At 42.4% G+C, this 16,405-nt stretch overlaps 5 protein-coding genes across 5 annotated transcripts; 2 read left to right on the top strand and 3 right to left on the bottom strand.

Annotated features, from left to right (window-relative positions):
- Positions 1-5,391: 5,391 nt before the first annotated feature.
- Positions 5,392-7,656, bottom strand: LOC117584398. Its single transcript, XM_034273261.1, has 4 exons — positions 7,590-7,656; positions 7,373-7,528; positions 5,773-5,937; positions 5,392-5,694 (listed from the first exon to the last, which is right to left on the bottom strand). The coding sequence occupies exons 1-4, from the start codon at positions 7,644-7,646 to the stop codon at positions 5,539-5,541; spliced, it is 534 nt and encodes a 177-aa protein (XP_034129152.1). The 5' UTR covers positions 7,647-7,656; the 3' UTR covers positions 5,392-5,538.
- LOC117584389 (putative HVA22-like protein g) lies at positions 6,099-7,084 on the top strand. The gene has a single exon (XM_034273247.1). The coding sequence runs from the start codon at positions 6,180-6,182 to the stop codon at positions 7,074-7,076; it is 897 nt and encodes a 298-aa protein (XP_034129138.1). The 5' UTR covers positions 6,099-6,179; the 3' UTR covers positions 7,077-7,084.
- A 136-nt stretch (positions 7,657-7,792) lies between the features above and the next one.
- Positions 7,793-10,340, bottom strand: LOC117584381 (FACT complex subunit Ssrp1). The gene is made up of 3 exons (XM_034273235.1): positions 10,174-10,340; positions 8,531-10,105; positions 7,793-8,473 (listed from the first exon to the last, which is right to left on the bottom strand). The coding sequence occupies exons 1-3, from the start codon at positions 10,225-10,227 to the stop codon at positions 7,922-7,924; spliced, it is 2,181 nt and encodes a 726-aa protein (XP_034129126.1). The 5' UTR covers positions 10,228-10,340; the 3' UTR covers positions 7,793-7,921.
- Positions 10,341-13,508: 3,168 nt separating this feature from the next.
- Positions 13,509-15,596, top strand: LOC117581373 (gastrulation defective protein 1 homolog). The gene has a single exon (XM_034268512.1). It carries the CDS (start codon positions 13,595-13,597, stop codon positions 15,533-15,535), a length of 1,941 nt encoding a protein of 646 aa, XP_034124403.1. The 5' UTR covers positions 13,509-13,594; the 3' UTR covers positions 15,536-15,596.
- On the bottom strand, positions 15,586-16,261 carry LOC117581391 (NTF2-related export protein). The gene is made up of 3 exons (XM_034268537.1): positions 16,176-16,261; positions 16,031-16,117; positions 15,586-15,957 (listed from the first exon to the last, which is right to left on the bottom strand). Exons 1-3 carry the CDS (start codon positions 16,182-16,184, stop codon positions 15,646-15,648), a joined length of 408 nt encoding a protein of 135 aa, XP_034124428.1. The 5' UTR covers positions 16,185-16,261; the 3' UTR covers positions 15,586-15,645.
- Between the last annotated feature and the right edge of the window lie 144 nt (positions 16,262-16,405).

Genomic DNA, 16,405 nt, shown 5'->3' on the forward strand with positions numbered 1-16,405 from the left:
TGAAGTTAACATTCACTTGGGCCGCTCGCCGGAGTCCAAAATTGATCCAAAGCTGACGGTGGAAACGGGACGGCAATAGCTACGCGGCTACGCGAGAGGCACATACAGACAGAAACTGAGAGTGGTGGGGAGCTTTGGGCCAAACCGTTGATCGTGGCTGGAATGGGGCTAGACGCGAGACGGCACGCTGGCTTCAAGTCAAAAGCCTTGAAAGCTTTCAATGAAAGCGAAAACAGAAAACACTTGCATTTTGTCCCATGGTTCAAGCTTTTGAGTGAGACCTGTTATGCTCATGTTTGAGTGAAACTTGCTGCTGCTGCAGCATGATTAATGTTGTAAAGATTTTTTTAAATTAATCTTCACTGGGAATCTTCACGTTGTTTACAAAATTGTTCTTCAAAACCGTTGACATTGTTTAATTGGTGAACCAAAGGAAATATTAATTAAGAAGCTGTCATTAAGGCATTGACATCTGACATCCAGGAAGAAAATCCCAGTCGTGCTCTACGCCTAACGGCAGATCTAGTGATAGATTGATCTAAAAAGCTCATGGCATTACTCAGATACAGCAGGAATCGTATGTAATTACATACATACATATGTATATTACACATAGCTAGCAACTACATACATTTGTACATACATATGTATGTATTTATGTACATATATTAGTCTTAAGAAATGGCAAATGAATATTCACAAACCTAATGTATGTACATATGTATGTACATAATTTCAACATAGTACATACATATACAACATTTTTCCAATGAGTGTTCCATAATCAAGGTGAAGCCTATTTTTTGTATTGGTTGGTCCTCCTTACAATGACCCATTCAATCCACTTCCCGTTCTCTTTAAACAACCATCTAATTATTAATAATAACCAAGGTTCAATGACAGAGGTGATGTGAAATTATTTATGGTAGCATTGATAAAAACTCATTTGACTCCCCTCCCACGTAAAGATCAAGTGGGAAAATTTAAAAGGTAAATGTCACACATTGAGCACAGTTTTGAGTGCATTTTAGGCACAGTGAACCCTCTCCGTAGGACCTGCGGCAGCGGAGGCAAATGTTTGTGTTTTTATTTTGGGTGAAACGGCAATGAACTAATCCTTTCATCGATAACAACAATGGAGATTATTCAAAGTCAACGTCTGACGGCACATGCACACGAGCTGCTCCAGTGGCTCCGTTTCTCTGTAGGTCTTAAAACCCAAGCAGAACAAGTAAGTATCTCTGCTGATCTGCTGGTATAAAAATTGCGGGACAAGATTTGGTTATATTACTGAGCTGTGAATTCAGCTCCCATCAACACCCCAGCCCCAAAGGCTTATCAATTTTCGTTTTGACAATTGAACCCATTATTTCCATTTGGATTCAGGATAATTACTTTGAATTCACGCTGTTTATTGGCTCAACCTCGACTTTCTCACAGCCTGACATATTTCATTTGACTTTATTTCCAGGGCAAAAACATATTATTTGAGACATTTTCTGGCTCTCAGCAATTGTTCTCCTTCCGTTTGTTGGTCTCCAAATTATTAAATCTGGAACGGGTTTTCTTCTGAGGTAGGAAGGAAGGTGATGTGATGTTGGGTGTGTCATATGGTCTGGTGATTTTCGAGGAGAAATGGTGGAGGTGGACTAGTTGATGGATGAATAACCTATGGTTGTCTAGGTATCCCCATTTGTAACATAGTCACACATAAGTCATACACATAAGATATACAGCTTTTGGCAAACATAATTCCCCCCCCCCCCCCCCCCTTCATATTTTCAACATTTCACGCAGCGATGGATTTTTGGGATTTTGATTTGGAAACAAATCCGAATCCGCCAACGTATAATTTTACGAAATTGTCAAACAAAACTTTAGGTTAATTTTAATGATGTAACCTAGTCGAGCCAACTAAGGAAACTAATCAGGTTTGTGAACTAAATCGAGGGAATAAAAGTAAATACATGCATGAATAGTGAGCAAGTGTAGCGGGACTTCAGAGGCAGCCATTCCAAACTACACATCAATTGCAGGCGAAATCGATTATATTGATATAACCATTATGTTAGGTCGAAAACAGCTGGCTATCGACTACTAAGTTCCCAATGGATATTGGTCCCAATGGTCCAAATGAAGCTGCCACTAATACTTATAATCTGACCCATAAACTGGGTCTGAGCCGCTGTTTCTCTGCTATTCCAAATCTGACAGCGGCCCCCTTTCAGTTATAGTTTGACTTTGTTAGTTTGCCAAAGAAATCTATAAATATGCATAAAGCGGTCTTAGTGGTAGACACAAACATGGATTGACTTGGCTCCTGGTCTTGCGAAAGCCCCAGGCACTGATCCAGGCACTCACCACGATCCGAACCAGTACCATTCCGCATCGGAGCTGAGTGTTGGCCGCAGTATTTGATTGCTCTTAGTGCAGAGCTCTAGGAAGTGACAAGGAATTAGTTGATTTTTTTATACCAGGTATTCGAAGAGTAAATAGGGTATATTGTATTTGTGTGAATAACGGTTGTATGTAACTCACAGAAGGAAGCGTTTCCGACCCCATAAAGTATATATATTCTTGGTCAGCATCAATAGCCGAGTCGATAGAGCCATGTCTGTCTGTCCGTCTGTCCGTCTTGTTTGTCGGCTAGTTCTCAGAGACTATACGAGCTAGAGCCACCAAATTTTGGCTCCGGACTGCTGTATGCTTACACTGAAACCAGTGTATTTCAAAAATTAGCCCCGCCCCCTTCCGCCTCCGCAAAAGAGCGAAAACCTCTTAAATCTACAGTTTTGAAGATATAAGAAAACTTAAAATGCCATTCCGTAGGAAATGGCCATATCTATCAGATCACCAAATTGGGATCCGATTGGATCATTATTATAGCCACAATGGAGAAATTAATTTCCAGTGGCTAAACCCACCCTGTCCCGCAGAGTTTGTTGCTCATTTTACATTCTCTCATTCACACTCTGCTTCTGCTTCACTGGGCCCCTGCCTCTGCTCTCCCCCTGCCGATGCCTCTTCCGACTTTTAACCCACCCCGTCCCGCACCTTATATTCGTTTTTTTTTGTGTGCGGGCGCTGCCTCTGCCGCGAGTCTGCAGTGTGTGGGTCTAGGGAAGGGCGGCGAGCTAAAGGAGCGTGTTGGTGTTTGAGTGTTGTTGATGTAGATGACAGATGAAAAAAAAATTTAAAATTTGACAAATAACCGCTAAGGTGCAGATGTAGTACTGAGAGCCGGGTATAAAAGTTGTGACGCGTAAAAAGCGTCTCACACGTCCCTTCTCGTTGTTTCTCAATTGCATGCGCAATCATTCGAAATAATTTTGAGTGAAAAATCACAGAGAAATCGGGGCAGATTGGAGGACTGGGTTGATGTTGATGCTTCTTTGTGCCGTTTTTGGTGAAACAATCAACTTTACACTTATGTAAGTTATACTGATTTTTCGGATACAATTTAAAGAGCTATATAGCTTTGCCGATGTAGAGGAAGCTAAGGAAAAGGCTCTAAAATATATAGATATATATATAAAAAAAAAATATATATATATAGAGAGAAAATATATTTAAGTGGGTTCAAGAGAAACCATGATTCATTTTTGGGACTTTACAGAAGCAGCTGCCATCGGGTGAGTCTTTCCATTAATATTAAATCAGAAAAGTTCATTGGCAGGACGCGCAGCCGAATGCTAATTGATATCTGAATCAGTGCCCCAATCTGATGATGATCGGGGCGATTTGTTGGCCAATGGCCTATCATGTAATGAAACATTGGATAACAAAATTGTGTTTGAGAAATATGTTGAAAGCAGAGAACAGTCCAGATTGTTACATGGCTTGGAGTGTTACTGGACTCGGATCCCATAAGCCTGCCCTTGCAATGATCGACTGATTAATTAAGTCGAGATTACAAAATGCGCACTCAAACAAAAGACTGAAGAAACGAACTTGCTGCAGACGTCTCGTGTGATGGCTCTTGGGCATTGATTTGCACTTTGCGGAATGCTGCTGAAACAATTTTAATGCAATTAGCACACTATTAATCTTAATCAGAATCGAATATCCAACGAACTTGCCATTAGAACTGTACTCAGTCACCTTTCCACCTTTATCATCAACAAAAACCGATTTCTTTCAGTTTTATTTATCGATCGTTGAGCTCAGCGGCGCTTGAGACTGACCTGGCACTGAGGCATCCTTCTCCAAAAATGTTCCCTCAGTTTTTATTGAATTTATTGCGCATACAAATTTTCTGTTTACGCAATTATTTTAATTTGCAGGAAAATCATTCAAACTAAAGATTTTGATTAAATGCTAACAAGAAGACATTTTTTTTAACCCTTAAACGTGCACATGTACTTAGCTTAATACACTAACCAAATAGTATACTATACTATACTATTTGGTTAGTGCTTAAGATTATCTTCTGTGACAGAAGTTGTTTGCAATATTCAAAAATTACTTCTAGCCCTAAGGAGACGAAACCCAGATTTTGGTCGAGCTTACAAACTAATTTAATCAGCTAACTGCACCCACGTTCCCAAAGCGTCGTTAAGTTTCAACCGAAGTTCCTTAGCCTTTTGCCTGAATTTTCTCCGAATCGAACGTGCGGGCTTAGACTCATTTAAATTTGGGTTAATCAGCGATAAAGCGCTCATCGCCATTGCCAGCACCGAAAACCGGCAACACAGAGTGCGAAATAAATATTTACATTTACATATCTTGTAAAAAATAACAATAATAAGAACGTTCAATTAATAAAGCGGCTTTGTCTCGCACTGCTAATTGTTCGTCATTAATTTGCATGATCAAATTAATTGGCGGCATTTATGCAAATCCAAAACAAAATAACACAAAAAATCACTTCCTAGGCAATGTTTGGAACATGACAGATCCCAAAAAGATGACACCCCAGTCGAACATGACTTGGTTCAGGCAAGATCACCTCAGAGCCGAAGCCACTTGAGTTGAGGTTCAAGTTTTTGCAATTGACCCAAAAATTAATTATTCATGCAAAATGCTGGTAACTGTAATCTATACGTAATGCTTCTCCTCCTCTATGATTGTGTTATTTCCGTCAACATTTCATATCGCTTGTTAGATACTCGTACAATTTGCAGTTGATTTCAATTGTTTTTTATCTGAATGGTTTTTTATCTGTATGGGAACTACTGCTGATGTATTTTTGAATACATGGTCCAAATGTCATGAGCGTTCAACTGTGGGCCAAGGCTCAGCCAAGATTTGAAAATGTCTTTAAGCCTTCAAACACCCAAACAAACCTTTTTTTTTATGAGTAATTACCGCATAATAACATCAATTTCAGGCGCCACAACCATAAATATATATCCGTACACTTCAATAAACTAAATTCGAAGGGACGAATACTTAAATAATCTGAATTGAAACCATTTTATTCCCAACACAAAGAGATAATCAAATAATAAATTCATTTTTTCCTGCATGTAAACGAATTGATCGATAATTTATAAATTGGCTTAATGCACTGCAACCAACTCATATTTTTGTTCCACCTTAACGATATTCCGTCAGTGTAAAGTAAACCTTGACCAGAGCCCTTTCCTGGCTGTCAAAACTGAACGTAATGAAGAGGGCATAGTCCCCGGATGGCAAGGGCAGCATTTCCAAGGCCTTTACCGGGAATCGAAAGTGCTCCAAAATAATTTCCGGCTGCAGATAGGCAATTCGAAGAAGATTTTAAGTAGAATGAGGATATTGTAAGGATATATCTGGATTCTAATAACTTACAGGAAGGGGGCACCGGTTCACATTGGTTCGATTGGTGAAACTGTTGAAAATTATGTTCACGAAGGGGTGATTCCGCTTCTCCAGATACTCGCACACGTCCGACTGGCAGATATTGTAGAGGAATGGCTTATAGCCACTGGCCCGCTTTAGCAACTGTATCCGCATCTATAGAAAAAAAAGTATATTGATATGTTTTATGTTTGTTCATGTATCAAGTGAGGCTTTGTAATGTCAGATCTGTCTACACAAGACAGACATATATTTAAATCACTTTTCATTTGATTACGATACGTCGATGTTAAAACTAAAAATATAAAGCAAAGAACAATTCAAAATTATTCAAAATATTTTGAATTAAATCATTTTTCAAAATTAATTCTTTTCTTAAAAACCGAAAACAAAGTGAGATGTGTCTCTTCAGCTGTGTAGCGCGTGTTCTCTTTTACACCAGCGGTACCATTTTGCCGGCTTATCACACATTCAAGGCTCTCTCCAATGGGATGGAAAAGGAACTCGCGGCCTGGGCCAAGTATTGGATTGTGTATGCCTTCTTCGCAGCTATCGAGGTGCTGGTCGATATGCTTATCTCGTGGGTTCCACTGTATGCCATCACCAAAATGGCTATGATAATTTGTGTTGTTTTCACGGCGCCAGCTGCCAATGTGTGGATTTTTAATTCAATCCTGGGTCCACTACTTTTCAAGCGTCAGAAGCAGATCGATCATTTCTTGCAACGAGGCAAGCAGCAGATGCTAAACGACGTCGTCAGCTGGGGAACGCAGTTTATCATCCAAAGCCGTGCCGCCGTGCTTCCCATTTTCTTTCGACTGCTGAAACATGATTCCATTGAGAAGCGGCAAGAGTCTAATGTTGCAGACGGTTTAGAGGAATACGAACTGTTTGATACTTGTTGTAATGACAAGGAATCTGTCCCCAATATACATCCTGACGCCGAAACAGACGCTGAGAGACTGGCTTTATCGGCCGCCATGACCCACATAGCGATGGCTCACTCGCCTAAGAACTCATCTTGCGAGCTGGACCTGAAAACGGTCTTGCCTTCGGAATCATCCGGAACCTTTCTTAATCGCTTCGATCGCAAGCGTTGGTCTTCATCCTTGTGTTTCTCTAACGCGAAAAATGAACAAAAAATGGATGAAAATGAAGGTAGACCTCCAATGGCACTCCCAATTCAAAAGGATGAAGTTAACGATGAAACAGAGAATCTCCTAGCCAAGTCGCGAAAGGAAGGCAGTGGTCGCACCTTCTGCCAATTCCTAAATCGTCGAGACAATAAATTGTAATCAGATCACACCAAACGCTATTCAAGAAATATACCTAGAGTGAGCACACTAAATGGGTACAAGCACAGAAATCATATAGAATGTACATACATATATAAATATGTATATGACCGCGATTGGGGTCACTTGTGGCTACCTTTGAATTGTCTGTTTCCGCACAGCGTTCAATCGTTATACGCAATTATTTCAGATCAAGTCGTCGTTGCCAAAGTGTGCGGTACTCATTCAACCGAAACAAAAAACTCATCAACACAGAATACACAATGTGAATCAAAAGCCAACTGAGTCAAACTCACCGAAACTCGACGCTTGGGCCAATGTAATACCTTGGCGATCAGGCTCATCTCAACCACATCCCTTTTTACGGCATAGAGACGACACCGAGAAAAGTTTGCGAACATTTCATCAACACCAAAACACTGGACATTGGTGAACTTGGCAATGCCACAGACCTGAGAAGAGCAGAACCGTAATTCGAAACATAGCTAGATATGAGGAAGGCTCCTAACTTGCCTGGATAATATGCCAAAGCCCAATCCACACGAAGAGGTGGCACCACAATGTGGCCATAACCGCAGACAAAGAAAAACGCTTTATGACTGAACCAATCAGTCATCAAAAACGAAGGTGATGTGCCATCAAAAACCAATTCATGCGAGAAAAAAAGCTGACAAAAATGAATCATTATGGGCAATTATTAATACCATATCAAATAATTACTTGAGCTGTATTCTGCTCTTGAAGTTTTAATTAAACAAAAACATAATTTTTAGGCGGAACTTAACAACTATGTTTGGGTGGTTGGGCGTGACTGAATTATGGAATAGGGTTGAATGGCTGGGAGTCTAATCGCTGCCCTCATCTTCCTCCTCATCGTTCTCTTCGCTGGCATTGCTTTCATCATCGCTATCCTCCCCTTCGCTTTCGCTTTTCTTCAAGTTCTTATCCTTGTCATCAGCTGCTGATTTGCCTCTCTTCTTTGGGATTTCTTTGCCCTTTTCTTGATCGTCGCTGGTGGATTCATCATCAGAGATGTATTCCTTGCTCTTGAAGCCACTGCCCGAGGTATTTGCTTTCTTCGTAGGCGATGGCTCTGATTTGCGTTTCTTGGTTTCCTTGATGGTGCCGCCGTTGTCGTCCTCACTGCCGCCGCCCACTCCGGACTTGTAGTTGCGCATCTCTTCTTGATAGCGAAGCTTATCCTTGTTAGCGGCCTCTTCCCATTTGGACTTGTCCTTCAGCTCTTTCCACATTTCGCCGCCCTTTTTGGCTATCTCGGTGACTTTGATTCCCGGATTTTCGCGCTTAATGCTTTCACGGGTATCATTAAGCCACAACATAAAGGCAGAAGTGCCCCTTTTGGGCTTTCCGGTGTCCTTCTTCTTGGTTGGTTTTATCTGGAAAGTACAAAAATGTTTAATACAGTTGAAATATTAAGATTTTCTCTTTTCTACCGTTTTTTCCCTTTCCTTATGTTTTTTTTCCCTTTTCTCGCTCTTTTTTTCCTTGTGCTTCTTGATGGACGAGCCGTCAAGGTCGCCATCTCCACCGCCTCCACTTGCATCACTGTCATCCGAATCACCTTCCACATTGCTGTCATACTCTTCGGCCACATCCGATTCGTTCTCATTCGGTTTGAAGTCCTCATCGGTCGACTCTTCATCGGAATCATCGCCGTCATCATCATCATCCTCCTTTTCTCTAGCCTCGGCCTTGAGGCGGGCCAGGTAAGCATCGGGCTCGTTCTCATTATCCGAGTCTCCAAAGTCAACATCTTTGTAGCCACTCTTGTCCTTGCCCATATTGCTCACATGCAACTTTTTCTGTGTTATGAAGTCAAATAGCTTGGCATACTCTTCCTTCTCAATGGACGAGAATATGTGCACGGTTCCGTTTTTCAGGGTGACTTCGAAGTCAAAAGATCGTGTGGATCCGCCACTACGAGCGAAATTCACCGAGCTAATCTCCTCAAAGCGGATGTGCAGGGGCGGCTTGTGAATGTAGATGAAGCCACGCTCAAGGGGATACAAGTAACCAGCGGCAGCCTTGAAAGAACAGCCCACAGCTGCCGTGCCCGAGTGGCCTATGAAGTTACCTGGCCCGGTAATCTTTCGCCCAATGAGCACCTTCATCACCTTACCCATTACCTCGTAGACTGGCCCCGACAATTCCTTCTCCAGTTTTCCCTCGTATTTGTCTCTCAGCTCAGCTTCCGAGAATGGCAGTTCAATGGAGGTCTCCTCGTCAGGTGCGAAGAGCAACACCAAATAATGATACCGCGTCTGTCCTTGCTTAATTGGAGGATCCAGTGAAAGCACGAAAAACATTTGCCGGCTGTCCTTGTGTGGCAGCATGAACAGGCGTAGCACCGAGTCCATGGGTATCTTATAGTCAAAGGTCTTGCCATGCAGCTGAAAGAAGGTCGAAAAGATCTTGATATCGTAGCGACCGCGTGGTGTTAGTATCTGAATCTCTCTGAAGATGGCAATGGACTCGCCAGACGCTGAGATGACCGAGGCCTTACTCATCACATTCTGATGGAATTTCTCCACTGGGTCATCATCCGACGACTCTACGGCAGGAATGTGAAACCTCATCTCGAGGAGGCCAACTGGAGCATCGTCGTTTTGATGGTATTCCAAAGTGACCTCATTCTTGCCAGTCACACACTGAGACACATGGGACAGCGGCACTTCAAATATGGTCTTCGAGTCCTTATCGAAGCTCAGAACGGAACCCATGAATCGAGCCGTGCCCCAGTTCCAGCCTTTGACACACATCTCCTTCTCCACCATCTCCTGCGAATACGAATCCTTTATGAATTTTGCCAACTTCTCATGATCGCTGTCCCGAAAGCCGGTGAAGCGATGAAGCGCCCCGGTTTTGGTGAACACTCGTAGTCCCCAGGTGCCCACAAATTTTTGAGAATTAATTAGATCAATATCATCCACCGAAATCTGCTCCACCTTGCCCGTCTTGGTGTTTTTGAATATAATATTCTGGTCAGTTAGCTTCAGACGTCCGGATGACTGACATGTGAGGGGATAAACAAATCAGACGAATTGTGCGAAAAACTATTGCATTTCTTGCGACTCACCAGGACACCGCGGACTTCGGCATTTATGTCGTTATACTCCAAGGAATCCGTCATGTTTGATTCCCAGTGCACGAAGAACTCAAAATCACCAAATAATTACGCCACCAGCGGAAATTAGTTAAAAATCTTTTTAAAGTTAACACGAGCAAACGCCGCAGACAACAAAAAAAGACCGCGGATTTATCGATAACGGATACCGCACGACCCTGAAAAATATACCAAAATATCTTATTTCAAAATTTACCTGAAATCTTAAATAATTTTCCTCGGTTTTAATATTCTAATTAATATTACCAGCAAAAGCCCAGTTCTCAGTTGCGTAATATTTTCTTGCGACAGAGAGTGCCATTTATTTCGCTCTGTGCCCAGTATGACAAAAGTGGACAGAGTGTATGCTTTCTAAGTATACTGTTGTCTGTTTGTTTACAAAATTAAACCAGTTAATAGTTCATAGTTTATTTGAAAGCAGGAACAGTGTGATTTTTCAGAGTGGATATTGAGGTTGGAGGACAACCATGCATGGAGCAAGCACCGCATTATTGGATAAGTCAGTTCGGTGGGACAGGAATGCCATAAACATATGTTTTGTTTAATAATAAATGAATTAATATATACAAATTAATACATTTATTTAATAATAAATTAATAGTATAAGATTCTTAAATTCTAATATCCATACAATCAGTTTTCTTTCGACTGCACTAATAAGTTTTAAATCGTCCTAATTTAAGGCTATTACTGCCTTCCTTGTTTTTTGTCTCTGTCGACAAAATATATATACATTGTTTCTTTCGCTGTGGTATGTGTAGTATTAAACCGGCTGCGTTTCTGGTATATTTTCTGCCGATCTAAGTACTCAGACTGTAAATATCATCCTTGATTCCGTCGCAAGAAAATTGTGCGCAGCTGAGTCAGTGTGACCGCGAAATTATCGATAATTATAGACTCATCGTCTGCGACCAACCAATTTCGCTGTAGCAATTAAATAACAAAAATAAATAAAAAAGGTATCAAAACCATATTATTTCTTTATTGGAGATAATTTATTTCCTTTCTTCGTAGACCTTAAACGAAAAAAACATTATTTTCCTATTATTCACCCTATTCACTATCGTCATCCCTTCAATTTCCTTTTGGTTAGGTACTTTATTGTTTCTATGTTCTTCAGAACATAATCGCTCACGCGAAATCGGCAATTGAAGTCAATTTCTCTAAACGGTAGGTAGTGCTCTGAAGCAGGAGCTATTACGTTCATTCGGCTCTTCTCTTCTTTTCTTCTTCTCTTCAAATCAACCTATAAGCCTAGTACTCAGATCGAAAAAAACTTGCTAGCAAAATGTGCAATATATATTTCTAGCAGCAGAGTGGGACCAGAGGTGAAACCCGCATTCCGTACGGTTACACTTCTCAGGCAGCTGTGTTGTTTTGTTTACCTTTTGAAAATGTGTGAATATTGAATAAAAGGTTTTAAAACAATGAATGAAAAACGGATGGATGACTCTTGCATGATCGGAGGAGGACACCTCCTCGCCGCCTTCGCCCCTTGGCACGACCCTGTGGAGCAGTACTTGGTCCCAAAAGGAAAACAACTTAAAACATTTTGTTAACAGCCCAGCCGGGTCTGTGTCTTGGCAACATGAAGATACTGGCGTTCAAATAAGTTAAACAAATTAAAAACTCAAATAAATTCAATATAATCTTATTAATCTAATAATTGTTTCCTTCTTTGTCGTTTGATGGCCTTAAGCTCGTTTAGAAGCACGGTGGTCAACTTCAGTGGCATTGTTGCCTCCATATGACTGAGACTATACTCTCTGTTTGCAGTCTCTCGGACATTAAAACAGATCTTCATTTTTCGAGCTGCTAGCAACATACCAACGAATACCACACAAATACTATGAATACCACACAAATACTATCGGCCTGTTTTTTTTGTCGATCTGAGTACTGCCTGGCGTCACTAACCAAATATTATAGGTTATACTATACCTAAAGTATAGGTTATACTATACCTATAGTATAGGTTATACTATACTTTTTGGTTATAAGTTATAGGTTATACTATACTATTTGGTTAGTGCTGGCGTACAGTCGCTAGAAAGCAACTTGTGCGCACAAAAATTTCTTATCGGTTCCATACGAATATCATCCCTGATTTGTTTCGCGGCCCCAATTTTTCGATCTGAGTACTAGGCTATAAACGAGAGACGAATATGTTAACATAGCGAACAAGAATCTAATAGAAGCACATTTTTTATACCCGGTACTCGAAGAGTAAATATTGTATTTGTGCACAAAGTGAATGTATGTAACACACAGAAGGAAACGTTTCCGACCCCATAAAGTAATATATTCTTGATCAGCATCAATAACCGAGTCGATTGAGCCATGTCTGTCTGTCCATCCGTCTGTCCGTCCCTCTTGTTGAGCGCCTGGGTCTCAGAGACCATAGAAGCTAGAGCCACCAAATTAGCATCCAGACTTCTGTATGCTCACACTGTTACAAGTGTGTTTCAAAAATGAGCCACGCCCCCTTCCGCCCCCCTCAAAAGGGCGAAAACCTCCCAAACCTACAATTTGGAGGATAAAAGAAAACTAAACGCCATTCCGTAGGGAATGGCCATATATATCAGATCACCAAATTGGGATCCGATCGGACCATTATTATAGCCAGAATGAAGAAATTAATTTGCAGTGGCTTAACCCACCCTGTCCCGCAGCTTGTGTAGTTCGTTTTACATTCTCTCATTCACACTGCTTCACTCGGCCCCTGCCTCTGCCCTCCCCCTGCCTCTGACGACTTTTAACCCACCCCGTCCCGCAGCTTATATTCGTTTTTTTTTTGTGTGCGGGCGCTGCCTCTGCCTCTTGGGAAGGGCGGCGAGCTAAAGGATCGTGTTTGTGTCAGAAGTGTTGTAGATGGAGATGACAGTTGAAAAAAAAATTTAAAATTTGACAAAACACCCCTAAGGTGCAGATAAAAGTATGGTATACAAGTTGTGACGCGTACAAAACGTCTCACACGTCCCTTCTCGTTTAAAGTATGTTTGATCGTCCGCAAAAGAATGTAAAAAATACGCACTTGTTCTTTTTAGTATCACCGTGTTGTCAAATTGATACAATGCGACTCATAATGTCGTTTTTGAAAGCCTTGAAATAAATATCGACCCCATTTTACTCCTGAAAAAACAATTGTTAGTGGCTTGTAGAGCCTCCCAGTCCGGTCTATAAATTTTTTGAAATCTGGTTGAAATCTTCTCAAATATGTGTTACCTTCTCAAATATATAATATACCGTAATATACCGAAAAGTATAAAATATACCGTAAACGGTCTCCCTGATCTGAGTACAGGGATTAACAACAACAAAAAATAATATATTTATTTAAATAAAAGCTAAGCATTAGTAGAGGTTCTCAGCCATGCAACGTGGTAAAATATCCTTCGGGAAAATCCAATTAAGCATTAACCAATCGCTTGACGGGACAAATGCAGGTGCGAATGAAAATGTGAACGACTCTGGAAGCAGTGGAGTAGGCGGCTTTAAGAAAATGGACAAACAGCAAATGATTCGACAAATTGAAGATGTTGCGGAAGATTTTGAAAGCCAGCACTTAAAGGAAGTGATGGGCATCAGCGGATTCGGACGCAAAGCAGCCCAAGTGTTTGACATTAATGAGCAGATAGCCAAGGCGAAGATCACACATCCAGTCGTGGAGAAGAAGAGAGAGGTACCTGAGCAGGAGGACGAAGATGTGATCGGGCCATTGCCACCGGCAGCACTCGAAGATACAGAAAGAGACAACAGTGACGAAGCCACCAATAAGGTGAAAGACTCCGATGACGAGTCCACCTCTGATGAGGACTCCGATGAAGAGCAAAGCCTCTCAAAACGCATACCCTACACACACGAGGTCCAAATGCAGCATGGCTCACGAGCTGTCTTGGCCTTGGCAGGCGATCCTTCCGGTGCCCGTTTAGTATCCGGCTCCATAGACTACGATATGTGTTTTTGGGACTTTGTGGGCATGGACTCAAGCATGCGGAGCTTCCGGCAATTACAGCCATGCGAGAACCATCCGATTCGAGCCCTACAGTACTCAGTAACCGGGGAGATGATACTGGTCATCTCTGGCAATGCTCAGGCCAAGGTGTTGGATCGCGATGGCTTTGAAAAGCTAGAGTGTTGCAAGGGCGACCAATACATATCGGACATGTCCCGCACAAAGGGGCACGTGGCGCAGCTGACCTCGGGCTGCTGGCATCCCTTTAATCGGGAGCAGTTCCTGACGGCTGCTCTAGATGGAACACTTCGCATTTGGCAGGGCCTGAAGGCCAAAGAACAAGTTCAGGTTATCAAGACGAGGGCAATGGGGGGCCTGCGGACTAACGCCTCGTCCTGCAACTTCAATAGAGATGCCACTCTGATAGCAGCCGGTTGCGTGGACGGCTCCATTCAGACTTGGGATACACGCAAGATGTTTGTGAACACAACCCACTGCGTGAGAGGGGCCCACCAGAAGGGCTCGGAGATTACATCCATTGTTTTTTCATACATGGGCCTGCAGCTGGCCACCAGGAGCAACGACGAGACCATGAAGTTATGGGATCTGCGCCAATTCAAACAGCCCCTGCACACTTGGAGCAATTTGTATTCTCGCTACGACTCCACTGACTGTTGTTTTAGTCCAGACGATCGGCTATTGGTCACTGGCGAGTCCCTCCCGAAGAATCAGGCGGAAGCTAATCTCTATTTCTACAGCACAAAGACCTTTCAGGAAGTTCAACGCACCCCCGTGTCGAACTCGCATGTGGTCAAGACGCTCTGGCATCCGAAACTAAACCAGCTCTTTGTGAGCTGTGGAAACGGCACTATTAAGTGCCTGTACGACGAGAAACGCAGCATACGGGGCGCCACGTTGTGCGTGGTCAAGACCCACAGAAAGCGGCAGCAGATGGAGATGGTGGGCGTATCCCAGATTATCACTCCTCACGCTCTGCCGCTGTTTCGACACGAGAAGTCCCGCTCCTCCCGGAAGAAGATGGAGAAGGCTCGTATGGACCCTGTAAAGTCAAAACGTCCAGACTTGCCCATCACCAGCGGACAGGGTGGGCGTGTGGCCAGCTCCGGTGGTACGCTATCGTCCTATGTTATTCGCAACCTCGGTCTGAGCAAGCGAGTAGACGATGATCAGGATCCTAGGGAGGCCATTCTCAAGTACGCCAAAGATGCGGCTGAAAATCCATATTGGATAGCACCAGCTTATAAAGATACTCAGCCCAAGGCAATATTCTCGGAAAAACTGCCCACAGACAGAGACGAGCTGCCCATAAAGAAGCCCAAGACGGAAGCGGACAAATAATTAGTTAGCCAATTTGCATCTAATAAGTCATGTAAATAAAAATATCCACGTTTCATCTTTAGTCTAGCTTGTGTTTGTAAAAAACATTATGAACTAAGGGTTCTATGTGATCAGAGGGTTACTTCCTGCAGGCGATAGCAGTCCGAGGCGATCTTCCACTTGTCGTCCTCGGCAGTTACAATAAACGACTGCTGGAAATTCCGGATCGGCTGGTCGTGGTACTTGACAGTGCCGCTAGCCATTACTAAGTACGTTAGCTGATTTCCCACTGCAGCATCCAGTATCGGCTGGGCGTCTAGGGTGTTCATCTGATGGCTTGACGAAGGCAACTCCAGAAAATAGCGTTCGATCATTTGCCGTCCATTAGCTCCATTTCCATTCCAGCTGAAGACGGCATTTTCAAGGTACAGACGCCCCAATTGCTTTAATGTATTCCATTGTTTTGTATGTTATTTCGCATTGCAAAGAAGCCGCCGCCCGGCGTGGGGAACTTACATGGCGGCGATTGTCGAAGGAAGCGTAGTAGAGGCGCGTGAAATCCTCCGCTGTGTGTGCACAGCTTTCGACTTTGGTCTTCAGTTCCTGCGAACAAATTGTCCTTATTATTTACTAGTTAAATAGTTTACTTCAGTATCCATACGCTGTTCATATTGTTTTGTCCGGATTTGTAGATTACCCATTTTGACCCTCAAATGTATACCGAAATATACCGTTTTCTTTTCAAAATATACCGTAAATATACCGACGAAAAAGTTAAACTTAACCCATTGACCCACTGTTAAAGCCGTTAAAGGTTCTGTAGCATTTTAAATTGTAAAAGTGTATTAGCATTGGTATTTAAATAAATACTCAATGAACTATTAAAACATC

This window comes from Drosophila guanche, unplaced genomic scaffold (genome assembly GCF_900245975.1).
Source record: "Drosophila guanche unplaced genomic scaffold, DGUA_6, whole genome shotgun sequence".
Classification (NCBI taxonomy): Eukaryota; Metazoa; Arthropoda; class Insecta; order Diptera; family Drosophilidae; genus Drosophila; species Drosophila guanche.